The sequence below is a fragment of the Danio rerio genome, chromosome 23 (genome assembly GCF_049306965.1).
Source record: "Danio rerio strain Tuebingen ecotype United States chromosome 23, GRCz12tu, whole genome shotgun sequence".
Taxonomy (NCBI): Eukaryota; Metazoa; Chordata; class Actinopteri; order Cypriniformes; family Danionidae; genus Danio; species Danio rerio.
Genome location: NC_133198.1, coordinates 35252493 through 35275575, shown reverse-complemented (window position 1 = coordinate 35275575; position 23083 = coordinate 35252493). Strand labels below are relative to the sequence as shown.

Below are 23083 nucleotides of genomic sequence, written 5' to 3'. Positions count from 1 at the left end.
AATCAACATTGCATATACTCATGACGATGTGACTATTGCAAATGATCACATTGCAATAGGGAGGCTGAAACGATATATTGTGCAGCCCTAACATATATACACACACACACACACGCACACAGATTTGGAAAAAATATATTTGGTAACAAATAGATACATGTTTTAATCAAACAGTTTATTATTTAATTTTTTTTATTGAATGAACTACTGGTAAACTGTATAAAAATGTCAAATTATAGTATTATTTAGAATATTTATTTGGAGGAAATTACAATGGGTTAATATCTAAAATATTTAATGTTTTTATTTTTATATATTTTATATTGATCTAATGTCATTGTAGGCAATTACTTGTCAAATTCATAAAATGCATGTCACTAGTTGCTAGTATGTTGCAAAGTAAAAGTCAAACTAACATCTTAATTCAAACACATAACAGTAATTGGCAAATTTAGGGAACCGATAATAAGAGGTAATAAATAATAAGTTATTCTATATTTTTTTCGATGCACTATATATTACAGGCAGATCAAGTTTGTTTCTTGTTAAAAGAAATAAAAAAGAAAAAATAATTATAGCAGATGATTAAGAAATAAGATTAAGAATAATGATGTTTTAAAATATAATTTAAAATATATATGAATAATTGCATTTTTAAATACTTGTTGTGCCCTATAGGGATGACTGTGACTCTTAAATGCTTTGGGTTTCGGGGGTTTGTCAGACTCAGATCTGTCATCAAAGTATCAGACAATTATTTACAGGTAAACATGTTTTTTTCACGATCATGCATGCAGGCCATTCGGCTAGATGTTTATTGAATAAAAGCAAGGAACGCCATTGCAGAAATGGGGGTTGAGGGGAGAACGTTCTGAGCCAACCACGCTCTCCCCCTCCGTCTGCTTAGACAAGCTAAAATTAGGTCACCACCAGCCTACCGGGACACAACACCACCCCTCAGAACTGTTATGAACTGGCAGAGATGCTACGACTACAAAACACAGCCAATTTTTTTTTTTGGTTTTGTCTTTTCGGAAACAATGAGAATTGATCTGTGTGCTTTCTGGGTTTTGCTGTTTTATGTCTTATCAGAATCCAAAGGAAAATGCAGTGCTTCTGGATTAAAGTGCTTTTAACACGGATCCATCAAATATGTCTAATCCTTGTTGACCACATCTGCTTTGTTTCTGTAGGCTGTGAAAAAGTGATAGTGTCTAAAAACACTGAGTGAAAAACTCATTGCCATAATGCTAGAGTGTAATGATTGGATACAAGGGTGTTGCTGAGCAGTTTCTAGGGATGTGCTGTGCAGACAGAAGCCTGTATGATGATTTGGTGCTTTTTTATGGCTCTTTTTATGGCGTTTTCACATTTGGCAGGTTTGATTAAAATACTTAACTAAGTAATGCAATTACTTTGCAGCTCATTTGATTAAATGGTTAGCTCACCCAAAAATAAAAAATTCTGTTGTTAATTACTCACCCTCATTCCACTCCCCTGAGACGTTTGTTCATCTATGGAACAAAAATTAATATATTTTAGCTCTCTTATCCTCAGTATACAGCAATGTTCATGAGACATTCAAAGAAAAATAATCAAAAGCATTGTCAACATTCGCTGTGACTTCAGTGGTTCAACTGTGATCAAATGAAGCTCCAAGAACACCACCAAAACTGTAAAAACAACTATGTTCACCAGTGCCTTCTGTATCAGATCAGGGTGTGTTTTCTGCTTTTGTATTTACAGTGTTGCTTTTTGGGGTACAAAAGTGTTTTTGGAGCTTCGTATGATTACAGTTGCACCACTGAAGTCACATGGAACATTTTGACAATGATTTCGGAGTTAAAACATCTCAAGACCATTGCTGTCACTGGAGGAAATATCTTAATAAAATATCTTATATATGTCTAAGGTAAATTAAGGTCTTAGGGGTTTGAAAAGACATGAGAGTAAGGAATTAATTACAGAATTTAGATTTTTACTGAAGAAATTGGAGTCTGCTTCAAACAAATGTGGTGTGGTTCGACTGAAATATGTATGCAGCACAGACCAAACACATCTAAATAAACCATAAACAGCACACAAAGCTGCATTTACACTGCAGATCTTGATAATCAATTCTGATTTTGTAACTGTCCGATTATTTTGGATGTCCGGCGTACATCATCTTTTAAAAGTGACTCGTATCCGATCTCGTCTGCATTTACACAGCAAACGGCAAAGGCGCAATGACCAGAAAAAAAAAGAGCGTGCACTGACTGACAGCTAATATAAAAGAGCACTCTTTTCTCCATCCCTTAATCTGTTCACAGGGTTAACATTTTTTATAATTCTTTTTGACAAGTTGTTTTACTACAGTTTATGACAGAAACGTTCTCATTTGGCCATCTTCTTTTAATTTAGGCCTTTTTAAACCAGTAGGCATTTTAATGTGATGTCCATGGTGTGATTTATGCACGTGATGTATGCAAGAGTTTTATATTAGTTTTTGGTTACATGGCAGATATTGCGGTTTCTCACTCTTGTTAACATGTTTAAGTACTTGTGCTACATGACAACATAAAAGCTTTTTTAGTCCTTGTGTATGAGATTTAGGGTTTGAGACTGTGCTAAAGTGTGTTCTGAACTGAAAACGTCAGACTTGACGCATTAGTTTTTAATGAGATGCGAAAATCCAATATACCTGCTTAACTGTATGATCAAAAACAAAAGAGTAGTCTATATTAAACTATTTTTACTGTAGATGACAAAACCATACGTAGATTCTGCGTTTAATTAAATAGTTTGAACATTTTAATATTTTAGACAAAGTAGTTAAAAGTTTGCAAAACCAATGATTGATGTGTGTGATCGGCCCCTTACAGATTTCTAAGCTCTTCGTGAGTTCTCAACTAATAAAAATACCATCACATTTACTCACATTAAAGCATTCAGCCCATACATGGCATTGTTTTGCATGTATCTGTAATGCCCTATTCACACGAGGCATCAGCTTCAATGCTTATCACTCACTTTGAATGGGTGACGTCAGGCGTTGCCGAATTGCATCATGGATACGTTGGTTTAGAGGCGTTGCTCGCTGCAGAAGTTTGGACTTGCTCAACTTTTCAAGTGCCGATGGAAGCGTCAGCCAATCAGATCTCTGTATGCAAATACACCAGCTCAGACAGTGGCCTATAGAGTGGAGGAACTATGACGTCACTTTGTAGGCTAATCGGCTGCTAGCATAAAACTGGTTCCTTCGTGAAAATCCCTATAGGATTTTCCCATAGGGTTTTCGAAGACTGCGAATAATAAGCTCTGTGTTCAAACACGGTTCATTACACTTACACGTTTTGTTCAGCCGGATAATTGCTACACGAAAATACAATTTTGAGCACTTTTGGATCTTAAATGGAAACGCAAGACTTGAAAAGCTAACATTAAGCTATAAACGGACTACAGCGCCCTCGGGGCGCTCGTCAGTGACGTCAGCCCCACCCTGCTACAGACGACTTATCAAGCTTATTTTTAGAAATAATGTCCATGATAAAGAGTTAATCTCTCTGTTTATTATATTATAATCCACGCTATATATTATAAACTAATAAATACGCAAACACACATAGACCTTTGTGCCTTTTGAATCGTTTTTACGTGGGAAATACATCTGTTTTGCTTTTTGGTTGTTCTAAAAGTTTTTAAAATGTGTATAAATGTGCCTATATAGTATTATTATGAGACGTATTTAAATAAGTGTATCGCTCGCGTGCACACATCCCGGTTACCTTAAACAGACGACAGAAATGAGGCGTGAGGAGAAACAAGTCAATTAAATGCCTGCAAGTTCCATCATGATGGACACATTCAATATTCCTTTTACGTCACGAAGTACAGCAAAAAGCAGCTCATACAGTCACATCTGCTGAACATTTTATGGAGTGTAAATACTGCAGTTAAATGTGTTCAGATGAAGAAAAAAAGACGAGAAATCACTTGATGACGTTAAAATGACAGTTAACATGCATGTATTTTTTACACATTTATTCACACGTTTGCATTACTGATAGCAGGAAAGAAACAGGCTGCACTGAGCAGTATCTTCATAATATAGTTTAATTAAAATAAAGGATCAACAAATTAGTCTGTCTCGACAGCCTTTATAAGTGAAGGAATTATCTACACACAATCTGAATTCTCAATTAGAATAATACAACAAACTATAAAATACTATTCATGAAAATACCTAAATCACAGACAAATCCAAACGCCCAACACAAGCGAGCTGCGCTCCAGACCTGATCAGCTCGATGACGTATATTGTCCCCGACGCCGCCTGTAGTCCCATTTAGCAACTTGATAGCAACCGTCTTTTTAAAGAAGCATAGGCGATTTAAAAGTTGAAGAGTGTGCTGTAACTGATGTGTTTTATGTCGTAAAACAAAACGTGAAAGTATCTTGAGTTGGTGTTAGCCACGGACCTTATTTAAGCGATTTTACTGAAACCCCATTCAAAAAACCCATTGACTTTGGGACGAGGGAACCGGAAGTGCTAAAATGCTAACTCGCTTCCGGGTTTTTGCATACAAATTGACGTCATAGTTCCTCCACTCTATTGCTGACTAATTTCATTGGGTGATGCTGCTATGACGATCACGTCAGACCCAACTGCAGACGCGCCCTCTGTCTAGCGTTGACGCTGAAGCATCGTGTAAATGGGGCGTTATAAAAATGTGTCAAAGTATGTAATTTGTGAAAACGTTATTTTTTAGCTTTAGGTTCATCCATAAAAACAATAGTGTAAATTCTAAACGAATCAGTACAAGATTAAATGTATAATTTTCGTTTTACAGTTCAGTTCAGAACACACAGAGTCTGTGGAGTTTCTTTGACTTGCAGTTCTAATTTCTGATTGGATGAGTCTCTTTTGAGTCATCAATTCTTATTTCATAGCACCGCCTACATATGGCCACCCATATGCGTTGCAAAATAAACACATTTCATCACACCATCCAACCCTGCCATTAATTGTGTATTTGCTTGTTGTGCTTTTACGTCATCAGCCTCTTAAATGAGCTGCTCTTAATTCGATTGCAGTGCATCGAGGCATTAATGGGTTTGGATTTCCACTTAAGAGACAAAGTGGAAGGAAAAAGCTTCTCCATAAGCTTAAATGTTGACGTCCGCACTGTACAAAACCTCTTGGCTGACAGTAAATATGCCAAAGTGCTCTAAAGCTGCAAGGAAATGTTTCAAACAGACATTTTTGATCTTAATTAAATTGCTTTAAAATAAATAGCAGTGTATTGATTGCATTGTAATGAGTGTGTTGTTTTTGCTCTCTTACTTAAGGGGGATGGTCGGTCTTGCACTGTAGGAAGATCGTCGTGTCCACCTGACACATGAGGACGTCTCATTGTACGGGGGTCATGAGGGCTGTGCTTTAGTAAGGTATGAATGTTTAACCTGATTTATTGACAGAAAATTGACTTGTACTCCATTAATACCACTGTGCAAAACCTACTCGCTCTGATCATGAATATTACATTGAAGTCAGTTTTGTACACAATAGCTTTTGTTCTCTTTGGTTTGTTTTGACACAGATGTTGTTCCACATGTATAGATCGGTATAAAGCGTTTTTGATCTACAGCATAACAATTAATCTACTATTGAAATTATTCTGGTTAAGAATAGCTTACTTGTATGTTTTATATGCTTGAATAGTATTTGATTTATCCAATTGGTAATGTGAACACACCTAAGTGAAAAAGATAGCACTGCAATCTTTGTAAATTGTAATTATTTTAGGGAATATGTGTACATTTTGTAATGATAATTTCAGTTTTCTTTAAATGGGCAATTCAACCACAATTCATTTCCTTACCTTAGGCTAAATTTACATGACAACGATGTAACCAAAAATGGAAAAGTTTTTCCCTTGCATCAAAAAAGAAAAAAAAAAGAAAAAAAAAGATGTTTATGTTGTGATAATATGTAATAATGTCCTATAGTCATTAAAGGCCTATTAGACATTAGGTAATATTTGAAACCGAATTTTTGAAATTAACATTTTAATGAATCTTGAAAGGTTTCTGTTATTATTGAAGGTCCAGATAACCCAAGTTTTTATAATCAGAAAGTTTATAAATGTCTATTTAAAGTAATCTATATTAAATATCTAGGGCTGGGCGATATGGTCTTAAAAAAATAAAAAATAAAAAACACCAAAAAATGTATTTATTATTTAAACTGATTTTCCCCCCACTAAAAACGATTGAAGATTATTAAACTATATAATTAGCATAAGCATATCATAATTATATAATTAGGATATTATTAACCCTGGTGTGGGTGTCGCGTGTTAGAGTGAAAAACAATTTTCATTCAAACAAATCGATGTAAACTTCACACTTGAGTTAATTGATAAAATCGATTTATCGCCCAGCCCTATAATTATCCATTTTGGAATGTTAAGCACTAAGAAATTACATAATTTTAAATTAACAGATTTAATTTCACAGTTTATTGCAGTGCAACAACTGTGGTGCCATTCACAAAGAACGTGTCTTTGCGTCTGAAAAAGCAAAAAGCAATGCTCAGGAGTGTTTTCGCCATGTTGTCATTGTCCTGCCAACTTGCAACCCCATAAACAGAAGTGCGCAATACTAGTCTGTATACTATACTGTATTCACGGCCGGGAAATCACACGTTACGTGAACTGCTGACTGTGAGCTGTTATTACAAACAGGGCGGGCGCGGGCTCTACTTAATAATAGACGTGCGCGTGTCTACTTTAGTGAACAGAACATGCAAATGCTGTGAGTAACAGGTAATAAAGTTGTTCATAATATTCAGTTTGTGGCACAGAGTGATCGTTTGAGATACGTGCAAGAAGTATGAACAGCACACGGCAGGGAAAATGAAACCGAAAGTGTGCACATCATTTAAATAATCATATTGGATTTTAGAGTTATAATTGCGACAAGCGTTTGATATGTTTTTTTCTTTTAAAGCGAACACACAGTTAACAAATGTATACAGTGCCAGTATAACTACTCTAGCCTATATAACGTTGTATACCAGTGAATGAAATGATATTGTTGTCAATGACAGATTGCAAGCATATATCTCAAACATAATTAAACATAAGAATTATTATAAGTAGAATAGAATTATTTATAGAGACCAGTAGACCTACACATAATATTATTATTTTTGTTTTACCATATGTTTGAGAAAAAAACAATAATAATTGCTGACTCATATTAACCTTTATTTTACATCTACAGAATCGTGAGAAAATCGTGATCTTTATTTTAAGCAAAAAATAATAATAACCCGATTCTCATTTTAGCTAGAATCGTGCAACTCTAATGGTTGTACAAATTATAATGTTCGATTTCTACATTTAGTGCTGTCAGCAACAGTAGTAGTAACAGTGAATTTTTCACATAAAATACTATACTAAATGTTTCACAATTGACTTTTATTTAGCTGATTATTTCTTCATTTTGTTTTATGAAGCTAAGTTTCTTGCAGTACTGTTTTTGTAATAAATAAAAAGCAAATGACATTTCTCTTCCTCCTCTTTTTGACTGATCTGAAAAATGGTCCATCTGTGACTAAAAAAAAACCATAATGTGATCCGAACCGTGAGATTTGTGATTCGTTACACCACTAGTAGTATACTTACTAGTGTAGTAGAGGTACTTTAAAAACAGACATAAAGTACAATTTTAGGGTGCAATTTTAAACCGTTTTGTTTTTACTGTGTTACATCAGATTGGAACACTGCTATGTCTTACTGATTAATCGTTACCTTCCATTTTGCTGTTTTACAGAATAAAATAAAGTCAGAAAAGAGATGAAATTTCCATCCTTTATCTTGATGCAATCTCTAGGCCTCTCAAAATGGTTTCCCATTATGCAGCATTACTAAGTGTGCCGCCACACTCCACAGTGGACCCATATTTCTTAACGGCACATTAGTAATCTCATACCAGCACACATACAAACACGCAGCCATTGCATTTTTTTTTCATTTGAAAGAGCTGCACAGACCCAGCGTCTCTTCAAAGAACAAAAAGAAGGTCACCTTTGTACAGGAAGTACGATCGTGTTACATCTGTATTGTAGCAGGACTTTGAGTGCTTCCATGTTCAGCTCAAAATGCCATGCTCATTAAACCTCTATCAGTTTACTTTTAGTGCTACTAAAGGGGTTCTGTGATATTTATCCTGAAACCTTCATCAGAAAGTGTTATTGGCTTGTCTCCAGTCGTGTTTTGGCCATTTTGCATCATTAGTATCCTTCTCAAAGTAAAATACTGTAAAAGGATTATTTTAATTAGCTAGTTGATGAAGTAATGACTATTTAGTGTCTTTCTGTGTTATCAGCTGTAATTCTGGAAGTAATTAGAGTATGGTTTTGGAATACATCCATATTGTACAGTAGGGCTACACGATTCTGGCTTTTGTATTTATACCTTTTGTATAGACTTGGAATAGTGGGCGTTCACAGTAAAGATATTACATCAGAGCTGTTCATAATTCTATAATTAAATTATTCTGTTTGAGACAGATCCTTGTCTTTTGTCATTGACAACATTTTTAGACCAGTTTTTTCACTGGTAAAATGAGACATTTGTCATTATCAGATTCCCTTTATATAGGCTAGAGTAGTTACTGACACTGTTAAACATTTATTCTCATGTTAGTCACACATTTATTTTATGTTTAACCCAGGAGATTGTTTTTCATCTTTCATTTAAAGCAAGATAACTACTGATCATCACCATACAAATTGCAACTGTTCAGCATTTTTAAGGATGCAAATTAGGCATTATTTTAATAAATATACACTATTTTGCTTAAATATTCTGCAAAATTTTGAACATTTAATAAAGTCTGGTTTAAAAGCATTTACATTTTTTTTTTACATTAGATTCAGTGTTTTAAGAATGATTTTGGCTTGGTTTTGTCTTTTTATCATTGCAATTCAGAAAACAGCCATTAAAACATGCATTTTCACATTTTTTGTTGGAAAAAAGTATCGTGTGCAGGCCCGGATTGGCTAATCGGGAGGACCGGGAGAATTCCCGGTGGGCCGGTCCGTTTTTTGGCCGCGAGGGCCGGTGTCCCTAGCTCCAGAATCTGTTGCTCTCAGCAGTCACACTTTTTAAATTAATTTATTTATTTACTTGACCACAGTCTTCTTATTCATTATTTTAGCGCAGCTCTGCTCTTTTTTATATATGACCAGCCTGCAGGTTAATGATGATAAAACTCAGATGAGTCACTCTACAACGTACAGCTCTTGTGGTCCAGTGGATAGCACGTTAGAGTACGACGCCGCCGACCCGGGTTTGGTCTGAGTATGATATATATATTTTTTTTATTGTTAAGAGGTGGGCCGGTCTGAGGCTTGAAACTCTAGGGCTGAAAAGGAGTCCCACTCCGGCCCTGATTGTGTGTAATAGGGCTGGGAAATGCAGCAAAAACATTATTACGATATCATGTTTAATATTATTCTGTATCGATAATTATTGAAAATTTGTTAACAATCTATTTAAGAGTCTTAGGATTTAACTTTATATAACTTTAACCACTTTATATTAATTTACCAACATTGCCAAGGTAACTAGTTTTAATAGGCAAAAACTAAAATATTTAAACAAACATATATAATCTCTTCATAATAAAATACACATAAGTGTTAAAGAGACTCCTAAACTTGAAGAAAATGTTATGAAGTGTGTGCAATGGTAAAGTAATTGCAAAGAACAAATCTTAAACTCTGTACACAAAACTAATCATGATAATCAAATCTGAGCTTTCAAGTAAACAAACTAACCATCATTATTCAAATATATATTACAACATTAAAAACAGTGGGATTATTATAAAAAAAGCTGGATGACTACATTATCCACTATGCCAGTGGTCACCAAACTTGTTCCTGGAGGGCCGGTGTCCTGCAGATTTTAGCTCCAACCCTAATCAAACACACCTGAACAAGCTAATCAAGGTCTTACTTGGAATACTTGAAACATCCAGGCAGGTGTGTTGAGGCAAGTTGGAGCTAAATCCTGCAGGGACACCGACCCTCCAGAACCAGGATTGGTGACCCCTGCACTATGCTAAAAAAATCTCTCAGGTGGGGTGCTGGTGGCTGGGACGCACAAGAAAAGAAACCAAAAAGCCAATCTGGAGACATCCTTACATTCTTTTTTTATTTACAATCTCCTCACTGCTGTTATACGGCACTCATTTTTGCATATGTTGTTATTCTGACCTGATGTGGCAGACAACCCAAAACTCACATATGAAAAAAACTGTGAGCGTGTGGTTTCCCTCACCATTTTCAATGGGCTTTGTGCTCTGCGCTTGCGCTCTACTGCCTAGTCTTTATGTAACTAGGCGACCATCAGCCGTTTTCTTAGAGGATGACAAACAGACAGATCATTGCTGCCACTCCGATACAAAATTATGGAGAAAAGTAAAAAGCACTGCAGTGTTTGGATGACCTCTGTTTGTCTGAGGTAATTAGTCTACCATTATTACTGAAATGTGTATATTCCATATAAAGTGTGAAGCAGATTTGTTAGTTCTACTTACACGAATCGTGGTGTGCTCGCGGCATTAATTAGAAATGAGAAACTTGCACCCTAAGCTTACTGGCGTTCTTTCCAAGGCAAGTACTCAGCAGCCCCATTTTAATAAAACTATTAGCGTTTCTAACCTACACTTCATACCAATTTTTAAAAATCTTTTTTATCGTTGTTGACAATGTTGTTCTGTCAATAAATACTGATACTGTTTTTATTGCCCAGCGCTATACAGTATATATGTATATAGTTGGCACATGATGTATGAACATATCTCTGTAGGAATCTTCAGAATATAGGTAAGAATAATACAGATTGGATTATGTAAATACTACTGACGTGTAGATTTACGTCTCAGTGCAGGAGAAATAAAAACTCATTTTGTGAAAACCACCTTTTAAAATATATATTGTAATTGAAATCTACAAACACAAATTGGTAAAGTGAGATGAATGACAGGTGCAGGAATAAATCTGTTTTGCCTGCAGGGTCTTGTCTTAAATCTTTAAATTTCTATTAAATAAAAAAAGATGCTGCTTTGGTTTCAATGTTTTTAAGGCCCACACTTTCTTGCAGTTCTCGTGCTATTTTTGGTGTTGGCTGAAAAATAGCCCACAAAGGCTAGAAGTTTTCAATTTCGTTTTGTTGTACATCCAGTTCTTCTCATGCATTTCTGCGGCAGGGGATCTGGCGGGCAGCTGAGCGTATCGTTCTCATGACACACTCCTCTTGCTTGTTTCATTTCAGATATCAAAGGGTTCTGGTAATGTGCCATGGGGTACGACGTCACCAGGTTCCAAGGAGAGGTGGACGAGGATCTGTTATGTCCCATCTGCAGCGGGGTGCTGGAGGAGCCAGTGCAGGTCTGCATTTGTTTTCATTCAACATCCTAGAACACCTTGAGAATAGTGTCAGAGGCTCGACCTCTGTCGTGACATTATGGGTTTGTGGTTCTCGCGTATCATTTCTCTGAGACCATTGAGCAAATGAGTTTCACAAGGGAGTTGTTTTTCTGTAAAAACTGCCGGTGATGGGGCAAGTGGCCAAATCTAGGCTATACCAGATAAATACTTGTTCACACACATTGTATTTTTATATAACTATTTGTATGAATTTCTTAAAAAGAGACAATAGGGTATATGCAGAAGTATGTGGAAGGACTTTTAATTTATAAGTACTTGCAGTGAACTGTATGCAGTTACAAAATTGGCATGTTTAAGGTCTGTTTTCTTTAAAAATCAATCTTTACTGCTTGATTGATATACAATATAAAGTGGTCTCAGAATGTACAAGAAGAACTGCATTAAATTACATTTTTTCTCCGCCATGTCTTTAAGAATTGAACATTTATTTTATCACAGTATATTTTCCTGACAGCTTGAACACTGAGGTCTATTGAGCTGATTGTTTTTTAATAACATTACAACATCAATGCTGTAAAAGGAACCTTTTAAAATGGAAAAGAGTCACATTAACTGTTCACCGGAAGTTTATCAGTATCAGAAAGAGCTTTGGGAAGAAACGGTATGGGAATGGGAAGAAACAGTATCGGTATAGAAAGAAACACAATCTGTGAGTATACCCTATTAGAAAATTCTGCTTCTCTGGATTTACAGTTTATTGTTATGTTTTTGAGTAACTGCTAAAGACTTTTGTTTTCTTCATTTAGGAATTTAGGAATTTTTTTGTCATGTAGAAGGCAAAATGTCAATTGGTCAAAATAACAAAAATATATATTTCTAAATTCATATTTATAAGACACCATACCTATGTTTTAACTCGCACGTGTGGTGTGTTTTTTTTATATAGGTTATAAATTTTATATGTCGTAACAATGTTTAAACATTATGACAATAAAAATTGAATCATATAAATCAAAATGAATCGCACTTTTGCAAAAGCTGCGAATGTCATGCATATCTTGTCAGGGATACATGACAATTGTTGGTTTATATGAACTATTGTTACTCTGAATGAAGTTTAATAGTTGTCTTCTGTAATTAAGTGTAAAAAAACATGGTAGTTTTTTTTCTTCTATTATTTTTATAATTGTTTTTGCTATTATTAGTAATAATAATAATTAGAATTATAATAATACATACATACAGTTGAAGTCAAAATTATTACCCCTCCTGTAAATTTTTCAAGAAATTGTTCACAGTATTTCCTATATTTTTTCTTCTGAAGAAAGTTTCTTTTATTTCAGCTTCAATAAAAACTGTTAAATTTTTTAAAAACCCATTTAATGTCAATATTATTAGCTCTGTTAAGCATTTTTTTTAATTCATATTTCTAAAATACAATAGCAATGTTTTGTATGTTAACTTAAATATTTAAACATTGTATTAACATTAAATGAAAACTTTATTTTTACCAATTATCATTGATTTACACATGTAAGTGCGTGTGTGCATATATATAATTTATATATATTATAATTTTTTTTGTAATTTAGTGTACAAAAAAAACATGGTTGTTACTTTTTTCTATTATTATTTTATTATTGTTCTTGCTATTATTAGTATGAATAATAATAGTAATGCTTGTATATACAATTGAAATCAAAATGATTAGCCCTCCTATAATTTTTTTTCTTTGTCAAATATTTCCCAAATTATGTTTAAAGAAAGCAGTTTTTTAAGCCATTTTAAAGTTTAAAATAGCCCCTTTTGCGCCGTGTGTGTGTGTGTGTGTGTGTGTGTGTGTGTGTGTATTTATTTTTTTTGATTGTCTACAGAACAAGCCATTGTTGTACAAGGTTTTGCCTAAATAATCCAATTAACCTAGTAAAGCCTTTGAATTGCACTTGCACTTTAAGCTGAATACTAGTGTCTTGAAAAAATAGCTAGTAAATATTATTTACTGTCATCATGGCAAAGATAAAAGAAATCAGTTATTAGAAATGAGTTATTAAATGTGTTGAAAAAAATCTTTCTGTTAATCAGAAATTGGTGGAAAAAATATACAGAGGGGCTAACAATTCTGACTGCAACTGTATATGTAATATGAATACATTTACACAGCTAAAGTGTCCGAAAAAGGCACATCAGTTGGCTGCAAAAGTCAATGCACACCGAGTTCAAGTTACATCCTGATCAATCTGTGTGTTGTGTGTTGTCTCAGGCCCCGCACTGTGAGCATGCCTTCTGTAACGCCTGCATCACGCAGTGGTTTGCGCAGCAGCAGATCTGCCCTGTGGACCGCACCGTGGTGACTCTCGCACACCTTCGCCCCGTCCCCCGCATCATGCGCAACATGCTCTCTAAGCTGCAGATCTCATGTGATAACGCCGGCTTCGGCTGCACGGCCACCCTTCGCCTCGACCAGCTGCAGTCGCACCTCAAAGACTGCGAGCACAACCCCAAACGGCCTGTCACGTGTGAGGAAGGCTGCGGGTAGGTCATAAACCACTATCTTTATCTTTGTTTTCTCACTTACTAACCCACAGCAATCTTTAGGAGTAGAATGTGTTGCATTTTAATTGTTTCTAGGAAAAAATGTGCTGCACCAGTGTGGAGGCTTTCAGCTCTGTGTTTCACAGTTTTTTTAATGTGTCAATGGCAGATAATTGTCTTTAGGGTTTGTTTGACATTCTAATCACACCTACTTTTTTGTCTGTTATTGGTCTGCAGGCTAGAAATGCCCAAAGATGAGATGCCCAATCATAACTGTATTAAGCACCTTCGCAGTGTGGTGCAGCAACAGCAGACCAAAATTGCAGATCTGGAGAAAACTGCAGCGGAACACAAGCACCAACTTGCAGAACAGGTCTGACCTGTGTATTTTATACCTTATCATGAAGCTGCCTAGGTGTCAATGTCATGGCATTTATTTTGGATCCTCACTTCTGTTCAGCAAACACCAGAGTTCCCACATGTCTTGAAAGTACCTGAATTTCAAACATATGGATTCAAGGCTTGGAAAGTATGGCCCGTTTTCAATGAGTGGTACAGTAGACCTCGCGTGCACTTACCGCACGTCTATATTTGAAATAATTAACTTCTTTAGCTGATAATAATATCGTGTGCTTGATTATCAAAGTGCTTCTTACATCCGATCCTTTCAGAAATAGACAAACGCAAGAGTGAAGCGTGAAAAAACAAAGGAGCAAATGATTCTTTAAGTAACCTAAACCATGAACAAACTGCCATGTTTAACTATTATCATCAACTTTTGGACAGTACGGGTCACCTTTATTAGGCTTGTGTTTCCACTGACAAAAGGGTACCAATTTGGTGGGCATGGTGTATGACAGAAAGTTTCAGTCGACATCATTCTAACTTGTGGAAATGTCAATGAAAAGCTGTACGGGTTGTTCACATATCATATGAGAAGCACTTCTCACAAAATAGATGCTTTATACTCAAGAATACTTGTGTATAAATGTTCATTACTAACCTTTCTATGAACATGATTTGATTATAACTGCTGATCAGTGACATAAAATAAATAAATGCAACATATATGAACACATACAGTCCCTTACAGTCTCCTATATGTTACCAATTACAGAAAAACTACACACAGCATACATTAAGTCCATATTTGGGTTCAAAAACGCGCAACTTACAGCTCACAGTCAGCCCAAACCTCTCATCTGCATCTTTAATCTTTACCAGCACATGTAAGCTATCTTAGTCGTTCTGAGTTCATAATAGTCCAAAAGTTGATGATAATAGTTAAACATGGCAGTTTGTTCATGGTTTAGGTTACTTAAAGAATCATTTGCTCCTTTGTTTTTTCACGCTTCACTCTTGCGTTTGTCTATTTCTGAAAGGATCGGATGTAAGAAGCACTTTGATAATCAAGCACACGATATTATTATCAGCTAAAGAAGTTAATTATTTCAAATATAGACATGCGGTAAGTGCACGCGAGGTCTCTGGAGACAGGGAAACGTCACATGCTTTTAGGCGGCCTCGTAAAACAAAAACAGGACCCGGCAGATTTTGTTCTTTGCTTTGTGGCTGTTCATCAAGATGATGACCAAGTTTGTTAGAACTCTGGTCAACCATGGCTCGTTATTATATGTAAATATTATTGCGATGTAATGTCTCAGCTGTGTATTAAAAAAATGCGGCTTTCTTTGTTTTTATTGTCCTGGCTTGTGTACGCGCTAGTGATGCTTCTCTGTAAACCAATAGCGTTCAGCTGCGCATCTAGCTCTGCCTTTTGGTACCCTTTTGTTGTGCTAGGTACACTTTCAAAAGCGTACCCAAAAAGCGGTACGGGACGGTTCACTTTTTGTAACATTTTAACAGGGGAAACGGCCATAAAAGCGTACCGAACTGTACTATAACAATCAGGGGAAATGGGCCATTAAACAAACATAAGTCCTTGAAAGTGCTTGAATTTAATGTTTAAGGTGTTATTTCAGTAGTAGTATTGTGCTTCTGTTAAAAACGTAGCTAAAAATGGATCAATTCTTCATTTAAAAATCTTAAATTTAAGTCTTGTACTAAAAATAAGTCATGCACATTTTATCAATATTTCAGAAACCACATTTGAATATTAGCAGTTCTTTGGTATCACTTTACAATAAAGTTGTTAATGTTAGTTGATGCATTTACTGGCATGAACAAACAATGACCTATGCATTTAATATAGTATTTGTTCATGATAAATAACATTGGCTAAATAAAATATAGTTGTTCATTGTTGGTACTTGTTAACTCATGGTGCATTAACTAATGTTAACAAGCATAACTTTAGATCTCAATAATGCACTAGTAAATGTTGATCTATGATTAATAAATGCTGTACAAGTATTGTTCACACTTAGTTCATGTTAGTAAATACATTAACTAATGAAACCTTTTTTTGTAAAGTGTGACCAGTTCTTTGAACATGACTGTTTAAAATGGTCAACATTTTTGAAAATGACACATTCAAAACATCGTCATTACTCATTGAATTTTTAATGTAAATATAAAGTGTAAGTGAAATGTTAAGTACAGAAAGGACTTTCATGGTGCTACATATGCTGGGGGAGCTAAAAAGGTGCTTCATTTGAAAATGATTGTGCTTTAAAAAGTCCTTGAATCTGCTGTTCATGAAAGAGTGGGAACCCTTTTTTAAAAATGCATGTCTGTTTTTCAGAAACGTGACATCCAGCTCCTGAAAGCGTACATGCGAGCAATACGCAGCGCTAACCCAAATTTACAGAACCTGGAGGAGAGCATAGAGTACAATGAGATCCTTGAGTAAGTCTTCTGTTCTGTATTTAGAAATAAGAAAGGCCATTTAAGCTTATTAAAAAAAGCATAATGCAACTAAACAATTCCTGCAATTACAGTGAAATGTGAAAAACGTAAGCTTGTTCAACCTGTCCATGTTTTTGTTTTTTTCATAAGTCACCTTTCTAGTGACTTGTCATTATGAAAAAAAATGTTCTGAAACAGTTTAACCAATTAATTTAGCAGCTTCAGTGATCATAACAGGAGTTTTTGCATGACATGGATGGACTAAATTTACTAGACTAGGTTTGGATGTTTTGTTTGTTTCTAGAATGTCTTGCCCATGGTATGCTGTTTTTCCAGATGTTTTGTTAACTTTTAATTGACTTTAATAATCATTATTAAAATGTTAAGGGCAATAGTCAACAATAATAATTAGTGTGTTGTAATATTGCAGCCTTATCTTGAAATTAGTTCAATTAAAATTTAAGTTGCATGTAGTTTTAAATATTTTTTGTAACAGTTTATAATATTCTGACTGATTGCGTTTGACATGAGGTAATAAAAAAATGCTTATATGAAAGGAAAACATTTTCCTGGAAATCGATTTTACTGTTCAAATATTGCCCCTTAATGAATCGTATTAGTATTTATAAGTTGGTTGTATTCTGCTGTAGATAAAAACATCAGTTTACTATGTACATAATGAGCACATAAATAACTTATGAGTAGGCTCACATGGAATATCCGCCCGCAGAAAACTCAGCAGATTTCAACAGATTGTTGAACCTTTTATAAAGTTTGTCAATGTGAGAGTAAGAGATGGAGCAAATATAAATATAAGAGCAGATAGAAGAGAATTATTTTCAAAACTGTTAACTCCGTATTTAATCATTTAATAATTATATTTTTATGTTGCATATCACAAATTAACCCCTGCCACACATACACATAATCACAAATCAGTATTTCTACCTATCATCTTTGATCTTTCAATAAAAGAGTCAGATCACTGTATGGTCAATTGAGTTCAAGTACTACCCTGCATATTGATCTATTCTATTCACTCCTGTGAAATCACACATGAACTGACGCAGTTGGTATCTTTTGATGAAGCCCCAGCGAATAAAGCACACTTTAGTGTACTTGGTCAGAATTGTTTGTCTAGTTTTTGAATAACAGGTAATAAAGTGATAAACAACATTCAGTTAGTTGCACAGAACAATCAATTTGCTTTGTAAGACTTCAAGACGTTTAAGTATTTGACTTATAAGCAGGGCCAAACAGAATCTGACGACATGAATTGATATTTCTGTGCAGAATTTTGTAAAAAAAAATTGTGGATTTGTGCATAATAATTCTGAGTATAATAACTAATAAATTAAAACATTTTGTTTGTTTACCATGCAAATCTATGCAGATCCATTTGTTTGTCTCTCATATATCGACTAAAACACTGTCTCAACCATGTTCCTGGAGGACCACCAGCTCTGCACATATTCCATCTATCCCTAACTAAACAGAGCTGATTCAGATCATCAGCTCAATAGCTGAGACTTGAAAGACCTGTAATGGGTTTGCCAGACAAAGGAGACATCCAAAACATGCGGTGTTGGTGGTCATCCAGGAACGTGGTTGAGAAACACTGCCCTAAAGACAGAAAATGTTACTTTAACTGTATTGTACATAAATCATACACACATTTGAATATCATTTGATAAAATTACTGAAATTATTATAAAAATTTAACTAAATATATATTTACACATTTAAAAAAGTAAATAAATAGACTCAATGCTCCGCTTTCCCGCACAGTCCAAAGACGTGCGCTATAGGTGAATTGGTTAAGCTAAATTGTCCGTAGTATGTGAGTGTGCATGTGAGAGTGTGTGGGTGTTTCCCAGTACTGGGTTAGCAGCCGGAAGGGCATCCGAGGTGTAAAATATATGCTGGATAAGTTGGCGGTTCATTCCATTGTGGCGACCCCTAATAAATAAAGGACTAAGCCAGGGGTGTCCAAACTCGGTCCTGGAGAGTTTATTTCCAACTTGCTTCAACACACCTGCCAGGAAGTTTCTAGTACATCTAGTAAGAGCTTGATTACCTGGTTCAGGTGCGTGGAGTAAGCTGAAGGAAAATGAATCAATCAATCAATTTGTTTGTTCTACTAAAGCAGTGTTTCTCAACCACGTTCTTGGAGGACCACCAGCTCTGCACATATTCCATCTATCCCTAACTAAACAGAGCTGATTCAGATCATCAGCTCAATAGCTGAGACTTGAAAGACCTGTAATGGGTGTGATGGACAAAGGAGACATCCAAAACATGCAGTGTTGGTGGTCCTCCAGGAACATGGTTGAGAAACACTGTACTAACAGGCAGAAAATATTACTTTACAAACGGTGTTGTAAATAAATCATACAAACATGATGATGATGATGATTATAGTAAAGAAAGCCTTTATTTGTCACATACACTTTTACATGCAGTGAAATTGGACCTCTCCGAGCATACACAAACATCACACATTTCAGAAGAAAACAGGACAGACAAGAGGTAGCATAGGAAATAGGAAATAAGATACATTGGGGAAAAGGGAGGAAAAAGGGGAAAAAATCCCTTGCGCCCTTGACTGTCTTTGAAGTAGGGCAGTGTGAGTTCAGGGGGGGAAAAGTCCCAGAAACAAGCAAGTAAACACATAGACATAACAACACAACAGGGGATGTGAAGATAGTATGATATAGGCTACCGCCATCTGGTCCTGCTACTAGAGAGTGCTGGTCACAGACCCGCCTACCCACACCGGGTGTAATAAGCATACAAAGGCATGGGATGCAGGGGGAGGCATTTAAATATTAGTCAATAAAATTACTGAAATTAATATAAAACAGAACAAATATACAGTTGAAGTCAGAATTATTAGCCCCCTTGAATTATTAGCCATTATGTTTATTTTTTCCCCCAATTTCTGTGTAATGGAGAGAAGATTTTCTAAACACATTTCTAAACATAATAGTTTTAATAACTCATTTATAATAACCAGTTTATTTTATCTTTGCCATGATGACAGTAAATATTATTTTAGACATTTTTCAGGACACTTCTAAACATGTGGCTAATAATTCTGACTTCAACTATATATTTATATAAGCAAATAAATAGACTGAACCCCATGGTCCAAACCAAAGACATGAGGTTTAGGTTAATTGGCTAAGCTAAATTGACAGTAGTGTTTGTTTGTGAACAAGAGATTGTTTATGGGTATTTCCCAGCACTGGGGGTTCATGAGTCAATCTGACTTTACTGTTTTATCCACAGGTGGGTGAATTCTCTGCAGCCCGCACGCGTGACCCGCTGGGGAGGAATGATCTCCACACCTGACGCCGTCCTGCAGGCTGTCATCAAGCGCTCGCTAATCGACAGTGGATGTCCGCTGTCCATCGTCAACGACCTCATCGAAAACGCCCATGAGCGGAACTGGCCTCAAGGTTTGGCCACGCTGGAGACGCGGCAGATGAACCGCCGTTACTATGAAAACTATGTAGCCAAACGCATCCCGGGGAAACAAGCGGTGGTGGTCATGGCCTGCGAGAACCAGCACATGGGGGAAGATATGATTCTGGAGCCAGGTTTGGTTATGATCTTCGCTCATGGCGTGGAGGAGATCTTATAGTCTGTACATAGGTGGGTGCCAATAATGACAAGGGGTTTACAGAAACTGAACGAATCCCCCCTTCTTAAAAAAAAGATCAATTTATTCCACTAAAAATATCAAAACCTCTTCGACAGTCGTTACCTCAAATCTTAAGAAAGAAAGACACGCTCTCTGCTTATTTGAGGACTTCCAGCATTCCCATTCTCTTTGCCTTAAAAGGACATTTTTCAAAAAGTGGACCCTAAAAAACAACTTGAAGCATTATCAGGGACGATGGTACACGTTTTAACTTTAGCGATCAGAAGGATTTGAAGTGATCTCTAATTTCCCCTTTAATGTTTATTTCCCTCTTGAGAGTAAGTAGACGTTACTCGCAGCTTTGGACGGCATAAAAGAGCAGTTAAGATTCTTGTAAATACAGATGATAAAGAAATATAGACAAATATACTATCTGTTCTTGTTCTAATAGAGTAGTGGACCTTTTTGCTGTCTTCATCTCGGTTTGCTGTTTAGAGTAGGGTGTTTTAGCTACCATGAATCTCGTTTTTTTTTTTTTTTTTCGTTTCTTTTTTTAAAGAGAGCTATGATTAAAGTATGCTAGATAAAATGTCTGCTCGGTGTTTGCACTGTGTGGTGATTGGAAAAATAAGATAATGTCTTGAATCTCGTTTGGTGAAGATGTTTGAAAGAAAGAAATAACACTGCAAAAAAAAATTTCTTACTTAAATTATAATCTCTTACTTTTTGTCTTGTTTCTAGTCCAAATGTCTAAAAATTCTTAAATCAAGCAAAATATAACGTCTTGTTTTAAGAAATAATGTGTCAATATTAAGTAATTTTTTTCTTAAAACAAGCAAAATAATCTGCCAATGGTGTAAGAAAAATAATCTTGTTTTTCCTTTTGACATATGAATTTTGCCCACTCCGTTGGCAGATTATTTTGCTTATTTTAAGGAAAAACTCACCTAATTTTAACACATTATTTCTGAAAACAAGACATTGTTTTGCTTGCCTAGAAATGCTTTTTGATTTAAGAATTTTTAGATATTTAGACTAGAAAGAAGACAAAAAAAGTAAGAAAAGCATTTTTTGCGTGTGGAGAATATCTTTGATGGAAATCGGTTAACTATTGTTTTCTTTGTTTCAAATCAAGTTTATTTCTATAAATAAATGTTTTTATTTATTTGTTTTATTTTATTGTAGTCTGCTGGGATCACTGGCTTTTATTTTTATTACTGGTCGGAACCATTTATTCCATTTCTTTCCTCCAGAACATTTTACTTTTTTATTCTGGCATCACTGACTATCACACTAATATTGATTAGAATCCTCATATTTTTTAAGATCCCTTTTATTCCACTATGTGCAACTACAAAATTATTTTCCTTTGCTTTTGTTCCCCTCCAAAATCAATTTTTTGAAAATATTTTTTTACTTTTCTACTAACATTACAAGCTATCACACTATTATCGATCAGAAATAATAGTGACTTTTTTTTTTAAATGGTCTGAAAAGTTTCTAATCGACTGTGTGCAATTAGAAACTCTCCAATTTCAATGTAATATTTCTCCAGAAATAATGTTTTTATTATTATTATTTTGTATTATTTTCTACTTGCTGTCAATTGAACCATAATATTTAGTTTTAGGGTGAACTCAAAGGTTATTTTCGAGATTTATCAAAACCATAAATTAATCGAATATATAAAATATTCAATGTTAAAAACATGATGTCTCAACCATATCTGGACCTGTTTGCTGTGGTTAACATCCATCACGTGACACAAGTTTTCAAAACGACTAATTACAGAGAGATGGGACGGTTGTATGTTTGTGTATATTGTGCAATTGATTCCTGAATAAGCGGTTTAAGAGTTTTTATTTTGCCTATTTCACGTTCTTTCGTTGTACATAGTTGATTTCAGAATCGGTTTGATTTGTGTTGTATGACAGTTGTCTCTGCAACCAAAGTGTTTTATTGTGTTGTATGCACATCGTGCTTGCTTTTTCGTTACGTTGTTGATGATGTTCGCGAACACCGAAAATTTGAAATGTATCTTCAGAGCTTTTGTGCGTGCGTGTGTGTTTTGCTTCTGTGTTACATAGACCTGAATGCTCAGTGCGTTGTTTACAGTAGCTTTTTCTGCAAATGTTGCTCAATAAGAGCTGAAAAACTAAGGACCCAGAATGTTTTACTCTGCAATATTCAGCCAGGTCTATGTGAACTAAGGAGAGATGTCTGTGAACTTTGCCTTATCACACTTCATTCGACACTCGACTGCATGATCGCTCTATAATGTGTCACATGGCTTCTCCGCACATCATCTCACAAAGACGAGGCATGGTAGTTTTTCACTTCTCGGTTCTTGACAGATGGGATCACTTTCTGCTAGGAAATGCCATTCATGAAATAATGGTTCGCTTTTTTTGTTGTTCATGCTCGCTGCATCATCTCTTATTGGACACGCAGGACTTTCTTGACTCTCAGGATTTATCATCTGATGTCAGGGATGAAATGTTCAAAGAGCTCATGTTTCCCGCTGCAGCGTTGTCCGTGGATGTGGCATTCTTCTATTTGTTTGTTTGTTTTCGTTGTCTTTTATTCTTGCTTTCGTGCTGTGGGTTACTGACAGAATATGAATAAATATCATTGATTTTGCAATATGA

At 35.4% G+C, this 23083-nt stretch overlaps 1 protein-coding gene across 1 annotated transcript in view; it reads left to right on the top strand.

The window, feature by feature from the left end:
* The window catches only part of rnf41 (ring finger protein 41), a 25395-nt gene extending 2312 nt beyond the window's left edge, over window positions 1-23083 (top strand). The window contains 6 exon segments of the mRNA NM_213516.1: window positions 5332-5430; window positions 11334-11449; window positions 13710-13981; window positions 14219-14354; window positions 16686-16789; window positions 20081-23083. Of these exon segments, the coding sequence (NP_998681.1) occupies window positions 11360-11449; window positions 13710-13981; window positions 14219-14354; window positions 16686-16789; window positions 20081-20435 (957 nt within the window). The 5' untranslated portion in view covers window positions 5332-5430; window positions 11334-11359 and the 3' untranslated portion in view covers window positions 20436-23083.